The sequence below is a fragment of the Sorex fumeus genome, unplaced genomic scaffold (genome assembly GCF_029834395.1).
Source record: "Sorex fumeus unplaced genomic scaffold, SorFum_2.1 ptg000013l, whole genome shotgun sequence".
NCBI lineage: Eukaryota > Metazoa > Chordata > Mammalia > Eulipotyphla > Soricidae > Sorex > Sorex fumeus.
Genome location: NW_026606070.1, coordinates 14,441,034 through 14,468,291, shown reverse-complemented (window position 1 = coordinate 14,468,291; position 27,258 = coordinate 14,441,034). Strand labels below are relative to the sequence as shown.

The following is a 27,258-nucleotide window of genomic DNA, read 5'->3' as shown; positions in this document are numbered from 1 at the left end:
TGGGGACCTTCATCTAGGAAAACAAGCAATAAAACAACAACAACAAGAACAAAACAAGAGAAACACTGGTCTTTGCAGCTTAAATTCAAGAACAGCTCTTTCTATTCCCGTTGTCAGTGGATGTAGTTATGTGAAGGCAATGAGTGTGGTTAGAAAGTATTAGTAGCAAATATTTCTCTAAAAGCAACATCTCAGATTTAATCTCTATTTAGATTTGATATCTATTTAGCTGACAAAAGACAGGGTGCGTTTCTAGTTCTTACTGCTACTCACAAACTGTTGACCTTTGACAACCTAGTTAATGCCACTTTATCTTAGCCTCATCTTCCTCAATCGTAAAATATAAATAATCGTACTGCTGATAACTGATAAATTTATTCCTCATTTTGTTTGTTTTAGGGCCACACCCAGTTGTACTCAGGGATCACTCTGGCACAGTTTAGAGTGCTGGGGATTGAAACTGGGAAGGCCATAACAGCTGTCGCTTTGGTCCTAATATACTTAGCAGTGTTATAGTAGAGTTAATATTGTTTTAGCTTTAATGTGAAAGGCATTTGAGATTTTAGTTACTGTTTAGTCTTACATGACTTTTATTATTTTATTTTAATTTTAATTATTTAAAATCATTTTATTATAATAAAATTATTGTTTAAAATTGGCAATAAACATAAAAGCTATGAGTATGCTTTCATGAATATTAGGAGGCTGAGAAACTTTGGTCTGGAAACTGTTAATCTGATAATTCATTCCGTGAGCTTTTTGAAACACCATCTTCATATTAGAAATATATGAAGATATCTATGTGAATCTTAAATTACTAGAGGTAAATGTTTAATAATCTTTTTTTATGAAAAAGAAATATAAGATCATGGGATAGATAATATCCATTTATTTATTTGTTCATTTACTTATCTATTCAACAAGTATTTTGGATTACTTAATACATACAAATGATCTGCTACCTGCTGGGAATATTGCAGTAATAGAAAAATTTACTCTGCTTTTATGGATGTTTTTAAATAGTTAAATAGTTAAATAATTCTGAACATTTTGAATATCAGATAGAGAATCTAGAGAATCTTTTTATTTATATAAAGCATAATGGGAACTTTAAAATATTTTAAAGAGATTGAAGTTTTAAGACTAATTTGATTAGATGGACATCTTAACATCCATTAATAGTTTATTAAAATAACACACCTGATCTACTAAGAATCTTAAACTAGAGTTGAGTCAGTGTCCATAGTCAGTGTGCATAGAATATAAGGATAGATGTGAAGTTTTAAAAGATGGATCACAACTATTTAGGGAACTTTTGAGTTTGAGGAAAGATACTGAACTTACTTTAATGTTATAACAATGAGGAATACATAGTATCATGTGTACGCCAAATGTGTAAATTTAGAAAAATAATTATATGAAGGTCATGGAACATACATACTAAAATTATATCATGTGAATGGTAAGAGGAGAAATGCTCATGTACTTGGAATAGTGAGAAATATCATTTACAGGATCACGTAACACAGACACATCACTGTCACTGTCCTCCCGTTGTTCATCCATTTGCTGTAGTGGGCCCAATAATGTCTCCATTGTGACAATTGTTACTGTGTTTGGCATATCGAATACGTCATGGGGAGCTTGCCAGGCTTTGCCATGCGGGCGAGATACTCTTGGTAGCTTGCCGGGCTCTCCGAGAGGGGCGGAGGAATTGAACTCGGGTCGGCCAGGTTGACTGCTTGCAAGGCAAATGCCCTACCCACTGTGCTATAGCTCCAGCCCAACATAGACAAATATAGGCAAATATTTTACAAAGCAAAATTATGTATGTTAATTTTAATCAGTGTGGAGGGGAGCTCTCAAGTAACTCCAGTGTTTTGAGGAGCCCAGTTTATAGTACTTTGGGGTCTCCAGATCTCTACCTGGTAGTGGTCAATGGACTGTATGTGGTGCCAGGTATAAACAAGGGTAGATAACATGCAAGAAATGCACCTTAAACCCCTTTATGTCTCTCTGAACCAATTCCAATAATTTTATTTTACAAAAGAATATTGGTTGTTAAAATTTAAATTTACTTCATGAACCTGTATAAAAAAATTATTCTAAAGTAGTTGAAAATTCAAGATCTTATTATAGAGCATTGACTGTCAAGATTTTTGATCATTAAAGAGGAAGTTAATCTTTATTTTGGATTTATGCTGTAAGGCATTAGGAAATACATTCAAGTTCACAGGAAATACATTTAAGTTAGAAATTCTTAGAACTTCATGGCTTAAAATACCACTGTTTTTGGGTAACAAAGTGTGCTAAAAACAGTTTGAAGCAGTAATTTTTCCTATACAATATGCTTTTTAAAATTAAATTAAATTTTTTTCATAAAAGGGTATTTTTTAAATTTAAGAAACTTCTATTAAGTGAAAATAGTATCTCACAAGTGTCCCTCCCATTCTTGCAAAGATAGTTTTATGCTTGGTATATTTCAGAAACATACTCACAGTTTTAAGGTATAGTTATAATGAGTCAATAAGTAGCCTCTAAGTGAACTAATAAATACACACCTGCAGTGTATGTTTAAATAGACTTATGAAGAAGCAAAGGAACTCATGAGAAAAGTGGCCTTGAACAAATTTCTCTGGAAATGGCCTTGTTTCAAGGATTTGTTGTCTTTGGAATATTTTCATGTATTGAACTTGTCTAGCATTCCCTTGGCTTGTCAACCAAAACCGAATACAAAATAATGTAATTTGAACTTAATATTATTTTGGGACTTACATCTGGGCTAATGCACTGGACTTTTGGACTAGATACTGGTAAATCTAACGGACAGTATGCTTTTAGCTTCTTCAGCTGGATAGAATTGAAGTCAGTCAGTTTCTGTTTACCTACTTACCACCATTTTTAATTCCTCTAACTAAACTATTTTCCTAGTTGCATTCTAAAGAGAAATAAAAAAAAACATAGGAGGCCCAATAGTATCAGTATATCATGGCTCTTGATCTCTTACCACGTTAATGTAGATGGCTCTTAATCAGTTCAATTAAACTGAGTTGATGGAAGTTATAGATGATTTCTATACTCAAGGCATATGCTGACCTCATGTTAGATATAAAGAACAGAATACATAGTTTATGTCCATAATATTGAGGATGTAGGACATAAACTGCAGTGTTTCTATTGCAAGGAAATAGATTCAATAAGTTCAGTGATTCTGCAAAAGAAGTCTCACTAAAAATTAAATAGAAATGAACAAAGTCAGGTCTTAGCAGCTTTTGCCAGGGTCACATAATTTTGTGTCCCTACTGGACTGAGAAACATATTGAACTGTGGAGGGCAGTGAACTCATTGCCTCAGATTCTAATATGCCTATATTTCTAGCTGAAGACTTCCGGTTCCAGCCACAGCCATGCTTAAGACCACTCTACACACGTTTGGATGAGCCTCAGCATGAAGGAACTGGCAGAGGAACCCAGGTGTGCAGGACCTGGGGCGTAGATCTCCAAGCCTGCTCGGATTGGGACTGGGGCCTCCTCCACCCAGATCCCCATCTTCCAGTATGTAGGCGTTACACCTACCAACTGCCCCCAGCACCGTGTAATCCCATCAACAGCCAAGACCCATAGACTATAAAACCCTGCTCCCGGAAGCGCGCGGCCACATTTGCAGCCGCGCAATATCTTATTTTCTAGTTCTTACTCTGGAGAAACTGGCAGGCTACCAAAAGTATCCTGCCCACATGGCAGAGTCTGGCAAACTCCCTGTGGCATATTCAATATGCCAAAAACCAGTAACAATGATGGGTCTCATTTTCCTGGCCCTGAAAGAGCCTCAAATGTGGCACTGTTTAAAATCTCAGAGCTAGGATGAAGGAGACGTTACTGGGGCCTGCTCGAGACAATCGATGAACAGCAGGATGACAGTGATACAGTGATATATTTCTAGGTATGGTTTTGAGGAAGAAATAGAATTTTGAGCATATTAATACTATGGGATGCATAAGGAGGCTATCTTGGGATTCATACAGTTAGTGTATTAAAATTGTTGATCTTAACAACTATGAAAAGGGGTCCACAAATCAGGAAATAAGCATTTTGACATCGAGTGTGTAACAGAGAGGAAGTACTTAGAAAGAAGGTTCTAGTTGGGCACTTAAGACACCTGAAAGAAGAGTAATGGGGCAGGGCGAAGGCAAATGTATGCTAGAATTCTACAAAACAGTGCAATGGGAGAGATGGATTATCATAAGCTCTGTGAGGGGTCCAAGATGGAAATAAATGCCACAGGCAGATTTCTTATTTTTGGGATTGGAGCAGGAAAAACTGGCTGTGCTTAGGATGACTTACTACTGGCTTTGTACTAAGAGACATTGTTAGAAGACCCCGTGGGGTCCTGGAGGTCAAAACAGGTTGGCCCTGTGCAAAAAAAAAAAAAGCATACTAACCTCTATACTACCACTTTAAACTCAGATTTCTTACTTTTTAATTTCATCCAAGGCAGTAAATTCTTCTGTTCATCACACATCTTCATTTTTAATGATTACTTCAGCTTTTTTCTGTTTCCCTTGAGTGTTCAACTGTAGCAACTCTTACTTCATAAATAAAATAGTCAGAGAAATCCATTGGCTTCTAAATGCATGCACGTAAAACTTTTTATTGTTCCTCAGCCCTCTTCAGTTGCCCCTTTCTTTTCAAATTACTTAAAGGAGTTTCCTACACTGCATTTATTTATTCTACAACTCCTCTTCAATTCTCTCACCAGTCCAATCTGGTTTAGCCCATCATTCTGTCAAAATAGCTACTAGAACATTGGAAATTCCCGTGCAATGGGTGTATTTTCAATTCTCACCCACAATTTCTTTCAGAAATGTCTATAACTCTACCTAAAATATCCCTTTCCCTTACATGCCCTAGAATAGTACTGTCTTGATTCCACTCATCTTCTTCTACTGGACACATCTCTGATTTTTCTTACTCCATAATGGTTCTCTCCTTATCTCATGATTACTCCCTCGCCAGATATCAGAATCTTGTACTGATTGATGACTCACAAATACTTTCCTGAGCTTATGATTTCTTTCTCACCTCTTGACCCTATCTGAATTTGACATCTTTTTGTTGTCTCAAGAATGCCTGAAATATCAAACATGTGAAGAAAATCAAACATGCTAAATGACCTACCTGCACAGATCTAGTATTTTCACAGTATTTATTAGACCAGAGATTCATGCTATAGTCATTACATTCTATAAGGCAGAAAGCTGCAAATTGTCATAACATCTATTTCTCTCTCTCTCTCTCTGTCTCTGTCTCTCTGTCTCTGTCTCTGTCTCTCTCTCTCTCTCTCTTTCTCTCTCTGTATCACTCTTCTCTTTCTTTCTCTATTTCCCTTTTGGCCACACACAGTGTTACTAAGAGTTTACTCCCATTTCTTATTTTAAGGATCACTCCTGGTGGGGATCAGGGGACCATATGGGGTGCAGGAGGGTTGAATCCAATTTGTCGTGTGCAAGGCAAGTGCCCTGCCAAGCACTCTATTCTATCTCTTCAGCTGCACAGCTGTCTTACCACTCATTTTCAATCCATCAATTTCTGCTAACCTGATCTCCTTAGAGGTTCGGACTGAGGAGAGTCAGTGCTTATCCCGACTTCATAATATATCATGCAAGTGCTTTATTTGAGTACACGTGGAAGCTCCAGTCCTTATCTTCTAGCTCTCTCCATCTTTTCTTCATTCAGTTGCCATTTGGCCATTTCTCAGGACTAGGAGTAAATATATCAGTGACATGGTCTCTGCGTGAAAGATGTGTTTATGGAAGTGATTCTTAAACCACGTCATTCTTAAACCATCTTTAACTTCTCAGACTCAAGGAAAGATTCTGGCTATTTTAAAATTGATTTAATTAATTTATTTTGGGGGGTCCTCAGTTTTGCTACTTGGGTCATTTAATGTTGAGGACTACCGATGCTGGAGATAGAACCTGAGCACGGTGCATGCTTTGAGTTCCGACCATTGTTGCTTATCTTCTTCCTCCCCACAGTCCCCTACCATTCATACTATTTGGATAGAAACTTTAGGGTCAGGGTCCCTAAATCATGTCTAAGAAAGGAAGACAGGTTTTTTTGGGCACACACATTTTGCCCTCTGGGGCATTGGAAGAGGCCAGAGGAGTTCTTAGAAAGTGGCTTTTAGAGATCTTGCTTGTGTACAACGTCAGTACACCCTTACGTTATGCCTTCAATCAGCCCATTTATTTCTATTTTACATCATTGAGGGTTCTGAAGATTTTACCTTTGCTGCTAGAGCTATTGCATTATTCCCCTGCCTACCTTTCCAATATTTACTCTTTCTGGTCTCTTTCCTACACTGCAGCCAGAGTAGTCCTTCTGAAAGATAAATCATACTATATCATTGAAGTAATAAGTATGGCAACCAAGATGACACAGAAAGTGATTTATTCTGTTATCTTACTTCACGTCATTCTTAAACCATCTTTAAACTTTGTGTTTCTTTTAACCTGTTTCTTGAATCAAACATTGCTGTTTCTTCTGCCTGAGTGGCTTTTCTCCTCATTCTTCATGTCCATTAAATTTTTCCCATTAATTTTTTCCATTTAAGCATTAAATCTCCAAGAAGACCCTCTCAGATTTCCAGACACGAGGTATTACTAATTATGGCTTGACTAATTACCATTTTTTCATCATAAATGTTTAGGTATTATAATAACTTTGTGAAAAAACTTAGATAAACTATTTTCCCATGGAAGTTTTGTAACTTTCTACAAAAGACAATATCTTTCTTGTGCTCATTTAAAAATTTCCATTGTTTTCCAACAAATGGCCAAAGTCATTGCAATGGGAGATTTTGTCTATAGAACTGAGCTTACCAGGGAATGCAGGGTAGGTGGGAGGTACCCTGGGGATAGTGGTGGAGAGAAGTGGTGATGGATGTGGTATTGGAACAATATATACATGAAAAGCATAACTAATAACATTGTAAATCTTGTTTCTCAAAAATGGTAAAAATTAAAAATTTAAAAAATTAAAAACTATGCATTATTTTCGTTGGATCGAACCCAAGGCCTGTAGTGCCTCACACATGTGAGGCGCATACTCTACTCCCTGCCTTGGGTAATTCTATCCTTAGTTTTGCTTCTCACTTTCCTTTCTCTTTTCTTCCTCTCTCCCTCCCTCCTTCCCTCCCTCCCTCCCTCCCTCCCTCCCTTCTTTCTTTTTTCCCTTTCTCTGTTCCTTGATCCCTTTCTTTTGCCCTCCTACTTCTCTTCCATCTTTTTTCCTCCCTCCCTCCCTCCCTCCCTCCTTCCCTCCCTCCCTCCCTCTCTCCTTCCCTCCCTCCCTCGACCACCTTCCTTTCATTCCCCACGCCCTTCCTTCCTGTCAGGAATTGAACGCAGGGTCTCATATATGCAAGGCAAGTGCTCTACTGCTGAACTGTATCCTCAGCCCCATGGCTTTTTTTTTTCAGTTTGCACCCAAGTCCATATCAGCTTTTTCAGACAGAACAATATCAGAACAATGAAAATACATGGAATCACCTAATGTGTGTGTACATGTGCAGTTTTTTCAATATACTTATTGATTAACAATATACTTGCAATGTGCAGTTTTTTCATCATATTGATTAACAATATACTTGAATGAGTAATTCTTTAATATGTCCTATTAAAGATAGAGACCTTTAATATGTCTTATTTGCAAGCTGTCATTGGTTGACTAATGTTTTGAAAATATTAAAAGCTAAAATGCTCAAGAATTAAATCATAAAGAAAAATAATAATGAATGACAGGAACAAATCATTTAGACTCTTATGTAAAATGTGAAAGGATTTACAAAACTTTAATGAATTGATAAGGTCTTGTGTATAAACCAGTTCCAGATGGCAAACATACGCAAGGGATTTAGTCAAACACTCTCTTTGGGCAAGAATATTTTGAATTTTGTAATCAGTTGGGAGCCAATGAAATTCAGAGATGAGTCTAGTTAATAATCTATAATTATTGGTTCAAGGACTATATTAGAGCTGATTTTCTGTATTCATTCTACCTTTCCTCTCCTAGGAACCCACAAGCCTTTGGCACAATGAAGTGGGTAACCTTTATTTCCCTTCTCTTCCTCTTCAGCTCTGCTTACTCCAGGGGTGTGTTTCGTCGAGATGCACGTAAGAATTCTATTTTTCTATTGTTTTGCTTCTATTTTCGTTGTAAATATATTTTTTTAATAAATCCTGTATCCTTAAAGAAGTATGTTTTCCATTAGCACCTGTTGTAGACTCTAATAGAATTTTGTATTTGTGGACTCAGTAAATCTGTTTAATATATTTTTTAAATCCTAGGTGAAAGAAATGGTGAGATTGTTTAGTAGTTCTAAATCCTTCTGCATATAAAGGAATTTAGAGTGACTTAAACTTCACAGGATGTAGGTGAAGATATAATTTATGACTTAAAATTCCTAAAGCCTTTTTCAGTATACTTTGATTTTTAGAGTACAAAACCGATATTAATGTTATAAATAGAAAGCATACTTATATTCTTAATTTTAGACTGTGCTCCCAGTAATTAGCAATATATAAGAACATTATATCATATCCAAGTTTGATTATGAAGCTATAAATATTTAATGAGTTTTACAAATAGTCTCAGCAGTGATTTAATAACTTCTGTTTAACTGCAGAAAAAATAACCTTTAGGTTAGCATTTTGTGTATGAATCAGAGTCTACTGCATTAAAGGAAATAAATACTTAAATGCAGAGAAATAGAAAAAAATAAAATCATAGCCAGTTGTTTTCTTTTGAATTTAAACAAATCTTTCTTGCTTCCCCTCCCCCCCCCAGACAAAAGTGAGATTGCTCATCGGTTCAATGATTTGGGAGAAGAAAATTTCAAAGGACTGTAAGTTAAAATATTAAAGAGTCAATTTAATGCTTCTAAAAGTATTTCTTATTGTTCTAAAGTTCCTATATTCTTCAGTCATTAGAGTCTAGAGGAACAGTACTACTGAAGAAATACTATGTATAAATACCATCGACTTTAGTAAGTCTAATATAGTAGCCCAAACACATGTGACTATAGAGTACCTTAAATATGGCAAGTAAACCTGAGGAAAAAAATTGAAACAGTACTTAATTTTCTTAATTTTTTTCTTTTATTGGTTTTTGGGTCACACCCAGCTGTGTTTAAGGCTTACGCCTGGAACTGTGCTCAGAGATCATTCCTGGCAGGGTTCAAGGGACCATATGCATTGCTGGAGATTGAATCCTATACAAGCACATTAGCTACTGTTCTGTCTCTCCTTGCTCTAAACTGCACCTAATTTTAACTTATATGTATATAGTCACATACAGCTAATGGCTACTATATTGGATGATGTGGCTCTGGGACTCATTTTTTTTCTATGAAATAGCATTAGTCTATAACATTACATATAGTTCAGGTATATACCATAAGAAAAATCTATAATACTATAACTCTGTACATACTATATTATGTTCACCCCTCGAAGTAAATTTTATCTCTTACCATGCAATTGACCCCTTTAACCTGGTTTACGAACTGACTTCTCTCTTCCCTTCCAATAACCACTAACTTTGTCCTTTTGTGGCTCATTTAGTAAATTCCTTTACCAATAAATAAATCTGTTCTTAATTGAGATCATTTTAATACTTCCTACCCAATAAAAAATGAGAAAATAGTTTATTCCCTGAAGGTCAGTATCATTCTATAGACTGATTAAATGAGGACTGTGTGTGGCTTTTGCTTTTTGTTTTAAATAGTGAGATATGAGAATTTTCCCATATCTCTAATGTTGATAATTAAATCTGTCGAGAACATACTTTGCTTGCTTGTGTACACCTCTATACGTGTGCAGCTATTGAACTGAAAGCCGATATTTAATTATGAGAGGAACGCACATTCTCTTTCTGCAAAGCCATATATAGCTGATAAGGTCTCAGATAATAGCTTGTGTGAATGCTCTCTCAGGTAATAGTAAGATACAAGATATAAAATGCACATAGACACATAATTTGCAATGTAGCTTGATATCCAGCTTACAATTTGTTTTTTGCTACATTTTTTTATGTTCTTGGTTTCAGAGTGCTGATTGCCTTTTCTCAGTATCTCCAGAAGTGCCCTTTTGAAGACCATATTAAATTAGTGAAGGAAGTAAATGAGTTTGCAAAAACATGTGTTGCTGATGAGTCAGCTCCAAACTGTGACAAGTCACTTGTAAGTACATTCTGATTCTATACCTCTTTTAAGTAAAGCTGAATATTCCAAAGGGGTTGTGGGAATCCCATCTTAGTGGGATTCAATCAAAACTCAATTGGTTTTAAATCTCATTTATAAGTAATACTCAAGTGAGTGTAGCCATTGTTTTTTCCCCCCCTATGATAGGCATATTCTAGCTATCCCCACCAATTTAACATCGTATTTTTATTGAGATGGCATAAATGTTAGTGTGTTTAAATGAAAACTGGACATCTGCTTCAGGTCCATTTTTTAATGTGAAACATGGGGGTTAGGAAGATAGCTCAAGTGGTAGATCAAATGACTGGCATGCGAGAGCACTGAGTTTAGTCCCTGGCACAGAGCTCCATGAGCAGGCCAGGACAGGCCAGGCCAGGTCAGCGCACCCCTGGAGTACTCCTGTGTTTGATTAGTTTTAGGAATTAAGAGTGAACACATGGTTTATATCTTCAGAATGCATTCAATTGATTCCTGTGCTAATTTTGCCACGAAAGTACTACTATAAATATATCATCCTTAATTTAGAACTAGCAATAGAATCCCATAAAATTTAAAATATAAGAAACTTCATTTGTTATGAAGGACTGTGAACTTTTGGTTTTTCCAGACAGGTCACCAAAGAGAGGTTTATGTTTCTCTCACCACTCAATCTGTATATATCTTTCAAGAATAAAGAGATTTTTAAAATGTTTATCAACTTAAATCTCTCCTCCTATTTCTCTCTGTCAAGACAGAACCTGTAATTTTTCACCAAAAAAATAATACATTTCTAAGAACAAATTTTATTTATTTTTCATTTTTTTGCACTTTGGGTCACACCCAGAGATGCACAGGGATTACTCCTGACTCTGCACTCAGGAATTACTTCTGGCAATGTTCAGGGGACCATATGGGATGCTGGGAATTGAACCTGGGTCAGCCATGTGCAAGGCAAATGCTCTCCCCGCTGTGCTATTGCTCCAGCCCCAGAACAAATTTTAAATGATGAAATTTTTGAAAATTGATAAATTCAATTTCGTTAAGTTAAACTTATTTTCATAATAAACATTAAAGGTAATGAAAAAGATCCACATAATAAAATGTGTTTTTAAGCAAGAACTTTTTGAATGGAGGGGATATATATTTTACAGAAATAACATTTAACATATGATAAATTCTGTTACTCCTCACATTTTGAATTGTATCTTTGAAAAAGCTAGACTTCTAAAAAGAGGACAGATCAAATAAAAAAAAATCTGAACATATTGGATCTTAATGTGAATGAAACTGCTGCTTATAAGATTATTTTTCTTGATTTTTTTTTTATCATAATGATTGTCACGGAAGTCACGGTCCTCCTGTTGTTCATTGATTTGCTCGAGCGGGCCCAGTAACGTCTCCATCATGAGACTTGTTGTTATTGTGTTTGGTATAATGATTGTAATAAAAAAAATAATGAACCTTTATGCTCAGTTGAAACTAGGACTACCGTCTACTCTTTATAGTCATTTGCTATCTTTTCTTGCATTTCTACCTTATCCACCATGAATAATAGTGTGGTTCTAATTTTTATGAAAACTATGCATAAATTGTCAAAACAAGAGAAACTCTATGCCTGAGAACAAAGTTGATTTTATATTATTTCCTAATCAGCTTTCCAGTATATTCCATTTTTATCCTGTTTCTTTGGGTATAAAGCAAATAATATAGTCTTGCCCTGTAATTTGAAGTTTGTTCTCTTTCATTTAGCCTGTTCTCTTCGGGGATAAATTGTGCACAATTGCATCTCTTCGCGAGAAGTATGGTGAGCTGGCTGACTGCTGTGAAAAACAAGAGCCCGAGAGAGCTGATTGCTTTGCCTCACACAGAGATGACAATCCAGGTTTCCCTCCAATGGTGAGGCCTCAGACCGATGATTTGTGCTCTGCCTTCCAGGCAAATGAGCAGGAGTTTATAGGAAGGTAAGTGATCAGAATTTTCCAAATTAAAAATTACAGTTTAAGTCAAGACCATGACAAGGACACACTTTTTAAATATTGAATTTGGTAGCTTTGCTATTCATGACATTTTTCAAAGAAGTAATATCTGATATTATAAAATTCTATATGATAAAATTTTGGTCATACTTTTGGAGACAAACATTGCAGAATGCTATGCTTTGTATAAGTATGTGAGGTTGGTCTATATTAAAATATGATGAAGGAATCTATTTATTCTCAGAATTTATTTTGTTTTAGTCAATAACACTGTGTCAGTAGTATACACTTACAAGTGTATGCATGTTTTTAATTGTGCATACAAGTGTATTATATATTTAAATATATGTATACATTTACTCTTACACTGATGTAAAGAGTGACAAGGTAAGGTTATAGTGTGTAAAATTGAGCTTAATTAGTAAATCATCTAGGATCTGGAGGCAGTGTAGAGAACGTGGGGTGAATCTTAGAATTATTCCTCTTACACTGCATGCTATAGAAGAATGATTGTCTGTTTTCCTTTTTCAAAATTTAGGTACTTATATGAAGTTGCAAGAAGACATCCTTACTTTTATGCTCCAGAACTCCTTTACTATACTCATCTGTACAAAGAAGCTATAAAAGAATGCTGTTCAGCAGCTGACAAAGCTGCCTGTCTGATACCAAAGGTATTACTTAAAATAATAAAAGCACCACTTTTATTTACTTTCAAGCCTCAGAGCTGGAGAGACAGTATGGGGATTAAGCAGCAGACCCCAATTCAAATCCCTGCATCATGTGTGGTCCCCAGAGAATGATTCCTGAGCTGAGCTCTACAGGTGTGGCGTAGTCCTTCTCACCTCCCCCAAACCAAATAGGCTCAATCCTCAGATTTGGACCTCATAGGGATAGATTTAAGGAAAGTAACTTTCTGAGATAAATATGTTTACATGGTCAAAAAGCCCTTCCTCTCTCTTATTCCCCTACAAAGATCTTTTCTCTTCATTGAAGACCTCCAACTTCTTTTATTCCTCCTTCTAAGATTGGCTAGAGTAAACCTGATAGAGGGAATCACTATGTGTATATCTAAGTACTCCACCATAATTTTGGGGGTCCGATTCCTATAGTGGAATGGAGAAATGCATTTGTAAAATTGAACCACATACGGTTTCACTTCTGGTTTATCTTTTAGTGACTTCTCCTTTTCTCTTTCTTTTTTCTTTTTTTTAAAGTTGCGGTGGGAATTAAAAGCAAAAATTTAAATTTAGAAGTTTGGGTTGTTTATTCATCTTTGAGTATTATGTACTGCATTTCCTTTTCTTGAGATTTGAGAATTGGGGGAAGGGTTGAAATGTATTACATGCAAATATAAGAAGTCAGTTTTTCTATTTCTCCTTTGCCCATTTAGGGACCTTTCCCTAGCAATGCCTCTATGCTGGTTCTTAACCTTACACTATGGACAAAGTGATCATTCCTCTTCCTACATGGCAAAAAAACTACTTACCAGTATTATTTGGGAAATTGGGGAGAAATGATTTCTTTATAATTTAAATTGGCCTAGTCACCTGCGAACACATAGAGGTGTGTTTCATACAGACTTTTTAAAAATATTTTTTCTAAAATTATTATTATTTTTTTTGTAGATGGATGTTCTGAAGGAAAACATGATGACTTCAGCTGCCAAACAGAGATTCAAGTGTGCTGGTATTGAAAAATTTGGAGAGAGAGCTTTCAAAGCATGGTATATTTAGTTTGTGTCTCTTTAATTATATAAGTGATAATGGTTTATTTTTTGAATTTTTAAAAATTTTATTGAATCACCGTGAGATGGTTATAAGCTTTCATGTTCGGGTTACAATCACACAATGAACAAACACCCATCCCTCCACCAGTGCACTTTCCTCACCACCAATATCCCTGGTATAACCCCCCTTTCCCACCCTCCCCCTGCCTCCATGGCAGACAGTATTCCCCATACTCTCTCTCTACTTTTGGGCATTATGGTTTGCAATGCAGATACTGAGAGGTTATCATGTTTGGTCCATTACCTACTTTCAACACACATCTTCCATTCCTGACGATGATGGCTTGTTGGAAAAATTGTATATTTATGTGGCATCTTGTGCACTGTTTTCTTTTTCTTATTTATTTATTTATTTTTGCTTTTTTGGGTCATACCCGGCGATGCTCAAGGGTTACCCCTGGCTCAAGCACTCAGGAATTACTCTTGGCGGTGCTTGGGGGACCATATGGGATGCTGGGAATAGAACCCGGGTCGACCATGTTGGCTGCGTGCAAGGCAAACGCCCTACCCATTGTGCTATCGCTCTAGCCCCTTGTGCACTGTTTTCTCAAACATGTTTTTATTATAGATTTTAAACATATTTTTATTATAAAAGGTAGAAAACTAAAAGGTAGAAAATTTAAGAGGTGAAATCAGAACATCACTGAAAATTTGTCATTATTTAAATTTTTGTTTTAAAGAAGGTTAAGAATTTTGTATAGTATTTTTTGTTTACAACATTGCGGCAGAGACACCTATTTATTTAGAAAGAGAAGGGAGCTTATTCTAAAGGTCCATTATTTTTAAGATCTTTTATTTATCTTCATCATTCTCTCATTACCTTATAGCATCTACTTATCCCTTATGTCTGGTAATTAAATTCAGCTGCTAAAATCATCTCTGACTTTCTTGTGACTCTAGTATGTTTTTAATCTGTTAATTTTGCCTGGACCTTTAGTTTTTATCTTATTCATTTTACTCTTGGAGAATCCTTAAATAAGAAAACCCAGAAAACCTCACTTTTCCATGGCTTTTTCCTAATCAATAATGAATCAATGTCAGTAGGTGATAAATAAAAATAATAGTTTGCACACTCTCTTAAACCCACCAGTTATCTCATCTTCTCTACCATTAACACCACCCAAATATAAATAAATTTATTAATAAATCAGCATCAATGTGAAATAAAATATAATGAAATTAGGCATGATTGGTTTGGGGAGAGAAGTTTTTGGTTTTTCAAAAAAATTAAATTTAAGAGTCTGAAATGAATCGAGAAGCTATAAAATTTCTTTTTTCAAAAACCTTTAGCAATCAGGAATAATGTATTTTATTTGATTAAAAAATAACAAGTTTTATGACATTTAGCGGGTAGGGCGTTTGCCTTGCACGCAGCCAACATGGCCAACCCGAGTTCGATTCCTCTGCCCCTCTTGGAGAGCCCGGCAAGCTACTGAGAGTATTCGATATGCCAGACACAGTAACAACAAAGTCTCCAATGGAGACGTTACTGGGCCCGCTCGAGCAAATCGATGATCAACGGGAGGGCCTTTACTTTTACTTTTATGGTGCTTTCATATGCATCATCTGAATACAGCAATCTTTTGATTCTCTCCCATTTCTGTCACAGTGAAACAGTTTGCCTTGAAATAAAAATTTAGCTCAAAACTAGCATTTAGATAAGAACAAGAAGACTTTAAATATTATTTCTGTGTATCTTGTCCTAAATTTTCTCCAGAGTTGCATTTTTTAGCACTTTCTCCCAAAATATTGTAGGTTAATGATGTCTTGACAATTTTCTTTCTAGGTCCGTAGCTCTCCTAAGTCAGAAATTCCCCAACGCTGACTTTGCAGAGATTTCCAAGATAGTGTCAGATCTCACCAAGATCAACAAAGAATGCTGCCACGGTGACCTGCTTGAATGTGCAGATGACAGGGTCAGTAGTCTTCGTATACTCTTTGGTACTTTGTATGCTCATTCGGTGGAATAACTTTACTTAGTGTAATTAATAACAGCTGAGAGTGATTTGGGACTATCTTCAAAGCCTAAGCTACTCAATTCTTTCCCACTCCAGAGTACTATTTTTTTAAACCTATCTTCCTGACTAAATGACCCAATAAACATGCTTTCTAATTTGTAATTCCTTTCAGTCACGTTCTGACTGAGAATAGTCACATTGAAGTAGGACATCTACAAAGACAGATTTCTGCAATAGTTTGGGGATCATGGGGGTGGAGTTATATAGCTGGTATCTGAAGAGATCTTCAGAAATAATTTCTAGTCATCTCTAGTCTTTCTTAATTAACTGCAATAAATGCACATCTGTTTAGTATAGTTTCTCTTTTCCTCAAATATTAAAATATGACTAAATATCGAAATCCTAATCCTTCAGGATACTTCCTGGGAAATTTAAGTGTGATGTATAAGGAGACCTTGGAACTATGATGTTGATTAACTTTAAAAAAAAACTCTCACTCTCACACTTTATTATTATTTTTTGTTTTAGTTGTCTGTACAACAAGTGGGAGAAATGCAAGACATCAAATAACATATCTTGAAATACCTGCATTTCACCATAAAGCTGTGGTCATTTGTTTTTTCATTGTGGCTATTTTTTCTGTAATACTGAAAAGCTTCACATAATGCTCACATCCCCCTTTTGCAAAGAAAAAAAATATTTTGCCATTCGCTCTGGGAAGGAGATGGATGAGACCCTTGCATGTGGTTGACCCAACTTCTCCCTGGCACCACATGTGGTCCTCTAAGTCACAACAGTCCTGAGTGCAGAGCCAAGAGTAAGCCAGGGTGTGGCCCCCAAACAAAACCAAGACAAAATATCTGGGATGATAATGAAATGAAATATGGTAAAATGATCATGTTGGCCATGAGATTAAAATCTGAGGAGAAATCAAATCATCAGTTAACAGTGAGCTAATTCCACCTAATTGCTCTAGGTGGAGCTCGGCAATTACATGTGTGCCAATAAAGACTCAATCTCCGGCAAACTGGCACAGTGCTGTGATAAGCCATTGTTGGAAAAAGGCCATTGCATTGCTGAGATAGAGAGAGATGCCATGCCTGCTGACCTGTCCCCAATAGAAGCTGACTTTGTTGAAGATAAGGAAGTTTGCAAAAACTATCAAGAGGCAAAAGATGTCTTCCTGGGCACGTAAGTGGATAAGCCATCCTTTCATGGCTTTTATTTGTTTCAGGATTTGAGGAGATATGCTTGAATTTCCCTTGGATTTGCTACAATTTCCATGTTTTCTACAATGTTTGTTTTATCTTTTTCTCTCCAGCCTTTAAACTCTGGAGGAGGGCAGGGAATATTAACTTCATAATCTGTTATAAATAGTATATGCAATGACAAAGCTTAATCAGTGATAATATTATAAAATAATAAATGACCATTTAATAGTTTACTTCTATTTTCTTTCTTATACCTTAGGAATATTTCTGGAACTACCTCTAGAAACGTTTTGTGTATATATACAATAATCATTATTTACTCATTCAAAAGTACTTCTTGAACTTACTATACTACATATGTGTGAATATATATTTTCTCTGTATATATCTATTTGACAGCATAAAACATATGCGGTGAACTATGGACTCTGCCTACTAGGTGCTTTGCATTTGAAGTCCATCAGCATGGCAAGGCAGAATGCAATAAATAAAAAAAAATGATTACATAGAGTCACTTAATTGTGAATATAAATTACATTTTTATTGTTGGATTATAATGGTGTAAAGTATACTAAACAATATTTCCCGAGATTATAAGTAAAGTAAAGTAAAGGCCCTCCCGTTGATCGTCGATTTGCTCGAGCGGGCCCAGTAACGTCTCCATTGGAGACTTTGTTGTTACTGTGTCTGGCATATCGAATACTCTCGGTAGCTTGCCGGGCTCTCCGAGAGGGGCGGAGATTATGTGCCCTTCAATTCACTTATTTCATTCATAAAGAGTAGAACAATAAAAGTTTAGGAATCATCTATTTAATTTCAATTGTTTTTGAAATATAATACAAATCCAAAAAAGTATACATAGTAAATAAGTAACAGGTTTCATTGATTAAACATTTAATCTATATAAGGCTGTGTGTACTCTTCATAGATTATGCCATGTGTTTCTTATAATCTACTTTATGGGATGGATGGGCTGGAGCGATAGCACAGCGGGTAAAGCCTTGCATGAGGCCGATTGGGGTTTGATTCCTCCGCCCCTCTCGGAGAGCCTGGCCAAGCTACCAAGAGTATCTCATCTGCGTGGCAAAGCCTGGCAAGCTACCCATAATGTATTCGATATGCCAAAAACAGTAACAACAACTCTCACAGTTTGTTGTGAGACATTACTGATGCCCTCTGGAACAAATCGATGAACAATGGGAGGACAGTGATACAGTGCAGTTCTATGGGATGGATATAATAATAATGATATCCATTCTACAGAAGAGGAAATTACGGTTCTGATAGTTTTAATGAGCCAGGATTTTATTTATTTTTTTTAATGCCTTTATTTCTGTGTTTTATTTATTTATTTTTAATCTTTGCCTTTTGGGTGACACCCAGCGATGCTCAGGGGTTACTCCTGGCTCTCCGCTCCGGAATTACTCCTGGCACTGCTTGGGGGGGGCACATGGGATAGCAGGGATTGAACCCAGGTCGGCCAGGTGCAAGGCAAATGCCCTCCAAGCGGTACTATCTCTCTGAACCCTAAGCCAGGATTTTAATGTGTGTGTGTGTGTGTGTGTGTGTTTTCTTTCCCGAAACCAGAATCAGACGAATGTGTGTACTTTGCACTGAACCTCACACTCTACCACTAAGCTTTACTGCATGGTGTCTATCGAATTCATAGTGCATGGTGTCTAGTCATATTCATGGTGTAAGAGTTATTTTTGAAGCGAACGTAATTTTTCTAGCTTTTGCCCAACTACATCTACATTATATTTATTGGATTTAGGTTCCTGTATGAGTTGTCGAGAAGACACCCCGAATACTCCGTGGTGATGCTGCTCCGCCTGGCTAAGGGCTATGAAGCCGTCCTGGAGAAGTGCTGCGCCACCGGTGACCCACCGGCGTGCTATGCCAAAGTGGTAGGTTTCTTGCAGGGAAAAAAAAGCATTTTGATCACGCCAGTAAGGGCAACATAAAACAATAGAACTATAAAATGTTGTGAACTGTAACTTAAAGCTTTGCTGGAGGCAATTTCAATTCTGTGCCTTTAAACATCATGAGAAAAATAATGATAGTTCTGTAATCAAATGGATAATAAAACCTAGAATAGTTTAGGAAAAAAAAAAAACGGCATCTGATACGTTATGGCCTGTATCTCATGAAGGCTTGACTAAGTGGCGCAGTAGATAGTTCAAGGGCTCAAGGTATTTGTGATGCTCCGCATGCATCAGTGATTGGTCCAGTTCTACTATTTGAGAAGGATTCAGAGGCTGACTCAGTGCTTAAGGAGGCACCAAGGCCTGAGTTTGTGAGCTTAATCCCTGGTGCAAAGCATGTAATGAGGAGATCCGGACTCGGCCATGGACTGAAGTTCCTAGTGAGGGAAATAAAACAAAAGGCACAAATTTTGCTTTGCTTTTTGTCTTTTTAATACTCCTGGAGATAACATAAGATAAAATAGACACAAGTGTTAATTACAAGTCTTAATTTAGATATAAAGAGAAAAGAGTTCATGTAATTCCAATATTTGTCAGACACACACACACACACATACACACACACACACACACCAAACACCTTGGATTTATATATTTTTTTCTTTAGTTCAAAGGAAGATTGTGGAATCTATTCATTTGGACTAGTTTTAGATCATTTTGAAGAAACCTAGGGACTATACTTGGCATACTCAGCTATGTTAATATGGGTTTCTAGTCATGTTAGTATAGCTAAATTGGATTTAAATTATGGTATAGATTATTTAGCACCCTGGGTATATACATAGGTTTCCAAACTTTAGAACAAATGACAGTCTGATTGTCTTCTATTGATAACCTATTAGATGCCAGGCATGGGAACTACAACCACACTGCACACATACATACCAAAGATCATGGTAAAATCTTAAATCTCAGAGATCTGAGGATCTAACTAGAGAGATGGATTAAAAATAACAATCCAATATAACCATCTTTTACTGAACTTTTACTATGTGTCAGGCACAATTTCATTAGTTCTTATGGTTTCCAGAATAGTTTTCTGTGATCAGTACTATTGTCATTCCATTTTAGAGGTGAGAGTTTTGAAACTTGGAAATAGGAAATTAAGTTGCATGGGAGAAACTAAGTCAAATGACAAGGATCAAATAATAACTTTGTACTCTGGAGCTTGAAGATTCTTAACAACTTATATTATACATCTTACCCAATAAGTAGTTTGGATGCATTTTTTTTTTGCATCAAACCTATATTTGCTTGACTTTGGATAGAAGTGAAGAGGTAACTTACTTTATCTGGAGAATATTTATTCAGCATAAAATAAGCTGCATCTGGTCCTCAGGTGAAATACTCTAAACACAATTCAATTCTTTTATCTTTCAGTTTGATGAACTTAAACCTCTTATAGATGAGCCTCAGAATATAGTCAAACGCAACTGTGAACTTTTTGATCACCTTAAGGAATATGGCTTCCAAAATGCGTGAGTATTTTTATTTACCGGCTTGATCACGATCACGATCATCCTGCTGTTCGTCGATTGCCTCGAGCAGGCACCAGTAATGTCTCCTTCATCCTAGCCCTGAGATTTTAAAAAGTGCCATATTCAAGGCTCTTTCAGGATTAGGAGAATGAGACCCATCATTGTTACCCACGGGGAGTTTGCCACACTCTGCCGATTTACTGGCTATTTTTTAAAAATCAAAATTTTACTTTTTAAAATTGTAATAAAATTAAGTACCTACTGTAGAACTTTTAATCATAAAATACAGTATACATTTTAAATCCTACTTTTCAAAACAGACTGAAGGAGGAAGGGCAGAATAGTTGATGGGATGGAAAGGCCTGTATGTGAGTGCAATTTAAAAAATCAGGCTCTTGAAACAGGCCAGTAGAATTAAAGATGGATAATTCATAAATATATTGTCACAGAATTATAATAAGGTAAATCATTTTTCTAGGATTTTACACCATAGCTGAATTCACATTTAGTCTTAACTAGTTATTCAGGACAACATTTTTCTGATCCACTCTTGTTTTTTTTTTTTCATTTGGGCAAAGTGTTCTCTTCTTCACCTTTTAAAGATGGTTTCTTGCCTGGAAAAAAACACATGGGTTATTATTTTGTTGCAGGCTTTTAATTCGTTACACCAAGAAAATGCCCCAAGTGTCAACTTCAACTCTTGTAGAGGTCTCCAGAAATCTAGGAAAAGTAGGAACCAAATGCTGTGGACTTGCTGAAGGAGACAGACTGCCCTGTGCTGAAGACTATGTAAGTCTTAAAAGAAAAGTATACAGTTAATAATCATGAGTTTTTTCTTTTTGACATTGAAAATGCTAAATTTCAGAATCTGGGATGACTCGTGTGTGTATGTGTGTGTGTGTGTGTGTGTGTGTGTGTGTGTGTGCCCTAGCGTGCCCACACATGCATACGCCAACCTACCTAGTCAGTAGAAACTAGAACTTGGCTCACCTATCCTATTCTGACCATCACAATGAAAATTTAGATAAGATCCCAATTATTTTTGACAAAATTCCATGATATTTAGTTTTTCGAAGCTGGTATTTACAAAAAAAAAAATTTTTCCTTTTTTAAAAAATTTTTTCAAATTTATTTTTCTTTCATTTTTTTTTTGGTGGGTGGGGTGTAAATGGCTACATCCTATGATGCTCAGGGTTTACTCCTGGCTCTGTGCTCAGGAATCACTCCTGACAGTGCTCAGGGGACTATGTGGAATGCTGATGATCAAACCTGGGTCAGCCACGTTCAAGGCAAGCACCATACCCACTATGCTATCGCTCTGGCTCCTCTTTGGTCTTTTATTTAATGCATAAATATAAGACAATTTCCCTCCACACAAATATGTATGGCAAAGCTTGTTTCAAATATATAATTTATTATTTTTATTTTGGTGAAGTATAAACTTTTTTTTGTGAACAATAGATGGTTTATTACCAATGTTATGATATCTTACGACATTGGGAGTGCATAAACATTTTTTAATTGAACAAATTTACATTTCCAACAATAGTGAAGAATGGTGTTTTTTTTTTTTTTGTCCTCCACACTGTTTCTGTCTTTTTTGGATATAGACCATTTTGATAGATGCGAGATGAAACTCTGTAATCATTGTGATTTTCATCTCTTTGATAATAAATAATGATGAATATACCTTGGATATTAGCCCTTTGTCAGGTGGATAAGCATAACTCTTTTCTCCCATTCAGTAGGATGTCTTTTTATTTTAATGATTTTTCTTTTTATGGTGCAAAAAAGTCTTATATTAACGTAATCCCTTTTGCTTCATTTTGCTTTTGTTTTCCTTGTCAATGAATTTCAGTCACTGACCAACCCTGGAGAAGATAAAATAGTATTGTATCCCTTATTATTTGTAGCAAATCACTACCTCCAAACAACCTTGAATTCACTATTGTTAGTTAAAATACAAAACATTTTTATTGTTAAAATACAAAAACATTTTTATTGTTAGTTAGAAAGTAGGAATTCATGAAAAACTTTCCAATTGTGCTTCATTGGAGTTTCTACTCTTCTGTTGCTCTTTAGCTGTCTGTGGTCCTGAACCGGTTGTGTGTGTTGCACGACAAGACTCCCGTCAGCGAGAGAGTTACCAAATGCTGCTCTGAGTCGCTGGTGAACAGACGGCCATGCTTTTCTGCTCTGGAAGCTGATGAAACATATGTTCCCAAGGACTTCAATGCTGACATGTTTACCTTCCATGCAGACGTCTGCACACTTCCTGATTCTGAGAAACAATTCAAGAAACAAACGTGAGGAGTGTTTCGTTATTTCACGAGTTTAGACTTTGATAGTGAGGACTGTATTTTGAAATGAGCAACTGCTTATAAAACAATCACATTCCTTAGAAAAGAGTATTTAGGAGTTGACCTCTTTAAGTTGGTCAAGATCCCAACTTAATTTTTTGTTTTCTAACTTAAAAAAAATTTAATTTTGCCTCTAAATCATTCAGAATAATCCGCATATAAAGGCCAAAGCAGAATAACATTTTAAGTCTTAGTAAACAACAGCAAACTGAGCATTTAAGTTACGAATTTGTTCAGACACACAATTATCAGAAATTATAAGCGAATTTATTTTTAGTCACAAGTGGTTATTTTCAGTGTTTTTCAAGGTACCCCACACATAAGACAAGTCCTCAAGCTGTTATACTTCTGTCAAATATTTATTTTGCTGTTTGATTTTTTTGATAGGATTGTTTGGGGGGGTTGTTGAATTTTTAATTTCTCGTCAGATGGATAGGGTGAAAAAGTTTCTCTCATTCAGTAGAATGTCTTTTTTTCTTTTAATAACAGAATGGAATTTGGATCTCTAGATATGCGAGTTTTAACCCTCAGCTTCTGATTGCTCTCATAGGGTTTTGAATTGCATGAAATTTAGCAACATAAGATTTATAATGTCTTTGCTGCATTCTAGTACTAAACAGATATTTAAGAGTAGTACTCCCACTAACTCTCTTTTCTCCTGCTCTCTAATCATATACCACTGGAAGAAAACCACCAGTTCCTATGAATTAGAATAATTGTGTTACCTATGACCTCCTTTCTAATAACATTGAATAGAGGCAAGTTTCAAAGAGCAATTATACAGATTATTGGATTAGAAATTATTAGTAGAGATCAAAGTAGTTCAGGGTTTCTAAGGATCAAATTAATCTCTTCAAGAGATTAAAAGTTCATGATAATAACATTAAAAATCTGAGATATATATAAATTTATCAATATATAAATATAATGAAATGATTATTTCAAGTGACTTACTGCAAAAAAAACGATTTATTGATCCACTGGGTTTTATTAACTCTGCAAATATTGGGTAGTTTATATTGATTATTTAATTTTCTCCTTCCATCACTTTAGGAAGACTAATTTTCTTTTCTTTATTGTGCCAATGAGAATGTTGAAGCATACAGTGGCAGGAGAATGACTGTGGGCCTCAACCTCAGAGTTGCTGGACTCCAAATCTTTGTTTTAAGCAATAGTATTGCTGTGTTACTGTCTCCATTTTTCTTTCTGTTAGTAACCCTTTTCCTGTTTTATTTAATTCTTTCAATTTCATTGTAGTGCACTCGTTGAACTCCTGAAACACAAACCCAAGGCAACTGATGAAAAGCTGAAACCAATTATGGAAGAATTCGCAGCTTTTGTGGAGAAGTGCTGTGCAGCTGATGACAAAGAAGCTTGCTTTGCCGCAGAGGTACTGGAGTTATCTTCATCTGAATATAGCTAGTTTTCTTTATTGTTGCACTCGACCAGGCTAGGACCTGGAATTGCTGTATCTGAAGGATACAGTCCATACACGTGGGATAGGAACCTTTATTTACATAAAATAATCTCAAAAATAACTTAAATGCCTTTGAAAATCTGGAGTTATTATTAAATATTTAAAATATTTTTTCCTTTTCCAAGGTTATGATGTTTATAAATATTGTTATAAACTGCTATCAGGCCTAAAATCTTTTAGCATCAGTATCATTGACCCAAAACCATGGCGTATTTAAGCACGTGAATGAAAAATGAAAAATGTAATTGGTTGAGTTTGAGTCTTGATTTCATAAATTGGTGGGAAAGTAAATTTGCAATTAAATTTCTAAATCATTTGATATTTCCCTTTAGGAGATTACAATAACGTTGTAATTCTGTTGGCATTAAACTTTGAGCTGGAGACTCCCAAACTAAATTGGAATGAAAAAATATGTATACAATTATTTCACAATCATTAATGACTATATGTAAATATTTATTTTTTAATTGTAATGCTAATATTTCCACATTTCTGTTATTTTTTTGTATTCAGGGTCCAAAACTCATTGCTTCAAGTCAAGCAGCCTTAGCCTAACCAGCACAATCACAAGCATCTCAGGTAACTATACTATGGGTATATAAATGTATATATGCACAGATATTTAACTAATATGGAATTATTATTAAAATAGCAATTTTCAACTGACCATTTGCAAACAGAGGAAAGTTTTAAGCTCTCTCTCTCTCTCTCTCGCTACACACACAGACACAGAGAGACAAAGAGACAGATAGACAGACACACACACACACACACATATAAACTTAATTGTCCAATAGTTGTGTAAGTTGACTACTAATGTTTCAATTTTATGAGAAAAAATTAAAAGTACAGATTAATGATTAGGTTAGTAAATTACCCAAGGACTACCCAGCTAGTGAGAGAAGGAACCACATTTCAAAATTAATATTCATGTATAAATATATATGAGCATATAAACATATATTTAAATTATATTAAATTATTATTGAAATAGCAGTGATCAACTTACTATTTGCCAACTTACCATTTGCCCTGTTCTGTTCTAACATAATATTACATATTCTACAGTGATTCAGCCAAGCAGTGGTTCAGCAGTGGGAGACTTTAGGCATTAGGCTGGATCATCTGGATGTTCTTGGTTTTTTTTTGCAGTTTGCAGAAAACAGTTAATTGCAATGATTTCAGATGACTGAATTTATGTGAAACTCAATTTTAAATCTCAACAACATATTCTTTTTATTAGAGAATATAAACCTTATACAAACTTTTGTATTGACTAATCCGTTACAACCTTTTCAATGCATCAACATGCTGAGCCTGAGAAGAATTTCTCTTTTTCATGGTAACAAGAAGTAGGTGTTAGTAAAATGACTCTGAGAGATGACGCTGAAAATATTTGGCTTTGAAACCAGAGGAATCTGATGACATGTATCGGTGATGAAGAGAGGATTTAATAATATTATGGTTTATCCTCTTAGTCGAATGAAGAATTCAGCAACCATGCATGTAGAGAAGGCTTTAATTAACTTTACTGGTGCAATTACAGAAAGGCTATCTAAGCAACTTGGCACTCAAATAGATTTGAAAATCATGTGCCCTTTCGCAGTACTTATATTTGTCCTTTTTTTTTTTTAGTCTATCCTGAGAACATGAAAAAGAAAATCTGAAGATCCAGAACTTATTCAAAAAAAGAACACATTTTCCTTTTTTTTTTTTGCTGTGTTGCAATTAATAAAAAAAGGAATCTAACCTAATGTGTATGACTGTGTATGACTGTTATTTTCAAAGATGTATTGCTGTCTTGAAAATTCTAACAGTTTCTTGAAAGTTTCATGTTCTTTCTCTCCATTCAGTGAAGGATTTCTAGCTCCTTTTGACCCAATTAATATAAATATTATTACCCCCTTTTAAAGTTTTGTGTGTTTTTAACTATTTTTAGTTTATGGACCATAAACATTCAATCAATATTAAATATATTATTTTTTTATCATTATGATAACTCTGAGTAAGGGAATAAAGAAGGTTCTAAGTAAGGTATTTAAACTATGTTTGTTTTCATGCTAGCTATGAATTTTAGAAATGTGAGGGACAAAAAAGATAGAAATGATTATAAGGGCCATTAACTGAATTAGGAAAAATTTTATCCTAGAAAAAATTTAAGGCAGTTTGGCATAACACTACATGAAAATTGCATTGTTTGTCCAACCCCATCAAAAAATGGGGTGATGAAATGAACAGAAACTTTCTGAAAGAAGAAATCCGAATGGCTAAAAGGCACATGAGAAAATGCTCTACTTCACTAATCATCAGGGAGATGTAGATCAAAACAACAATAATATATCATCTCACACCACAGAGACTGGTCCACAACCAAAAGAACAAAAGCAACCTGTGTTGGCATGGATGTGGCGAGAAAGGGACCCTCTTTCACTGCTGGTGGGAATGCTGACTGGTTCAGCCTTTTTAGAAAACAAAATGTATGATTCTCAAAAAAATTACAAGTTGAGCTCCCATTTGACCCAGAAATACCACTCCTGGGAGTATATCCCAGAGAGGCAAAAAAAAAGTATAGTTGAAATGACATCTGCAGTTGTATGTTCATTGCTGCACTGTTCACAATAACCAAAATCTGGAAAAAACCAGAGTGCCCGAGAATAGATAACTGGTTAAAGAAACTTTGGTACATCTACACAATGGAATACTATGCAGCAGTCAGAAAGGATGAAGTCATGTAATTTGCAAACAAGTGGTTCTACATGGAAAGTATCATGCTAAGAGAAATGAG

At 35.5% G+C, this 27,258-nt stretch overlaps 1 protein-coding gene across 1 annotated transcript; it reads left to right on the top strand.

Annotated features, from left to right (window-relative positions):
- The first annotated feature begins 8,037 nt into the window (after positions 1–8,037).
- Positions 8,038–26,227, top strand: ALB (albumin). Its single transcript, XM_056111407.1, has 15 exons — positions 8,038–8,176; positions 8,850–8,907; positions 10,110–10,242; positions 11,992–12,203; positions 12,757–12,889; positions 13,844–13,941; positions 15,791–15,920; positions 16,939–17,153; positions 18,948–19,080; positions 20,539–20,636; positions 21,287–21,425; positions 22,719–22,942; positions 24,254–24,386; positions 24,987–25,052; positions 26,109–26,227. The coding sequence occupies exons 1-14, from the start codon at positions 8,098–8,100 to the stop codon at positions 25,026–25,028; spliced, it is 1,827 nt and encodes a 608-aa protein (XP_055967382.1). The 5' UTR covers positions 8,038–8,097; the 3' UTR covers positions 25,029–25,052; positions 26,109–26,227.
- The last annotated feature ends 1,031 nt before the right edge of the window (positions 26,228–27,258 follow it).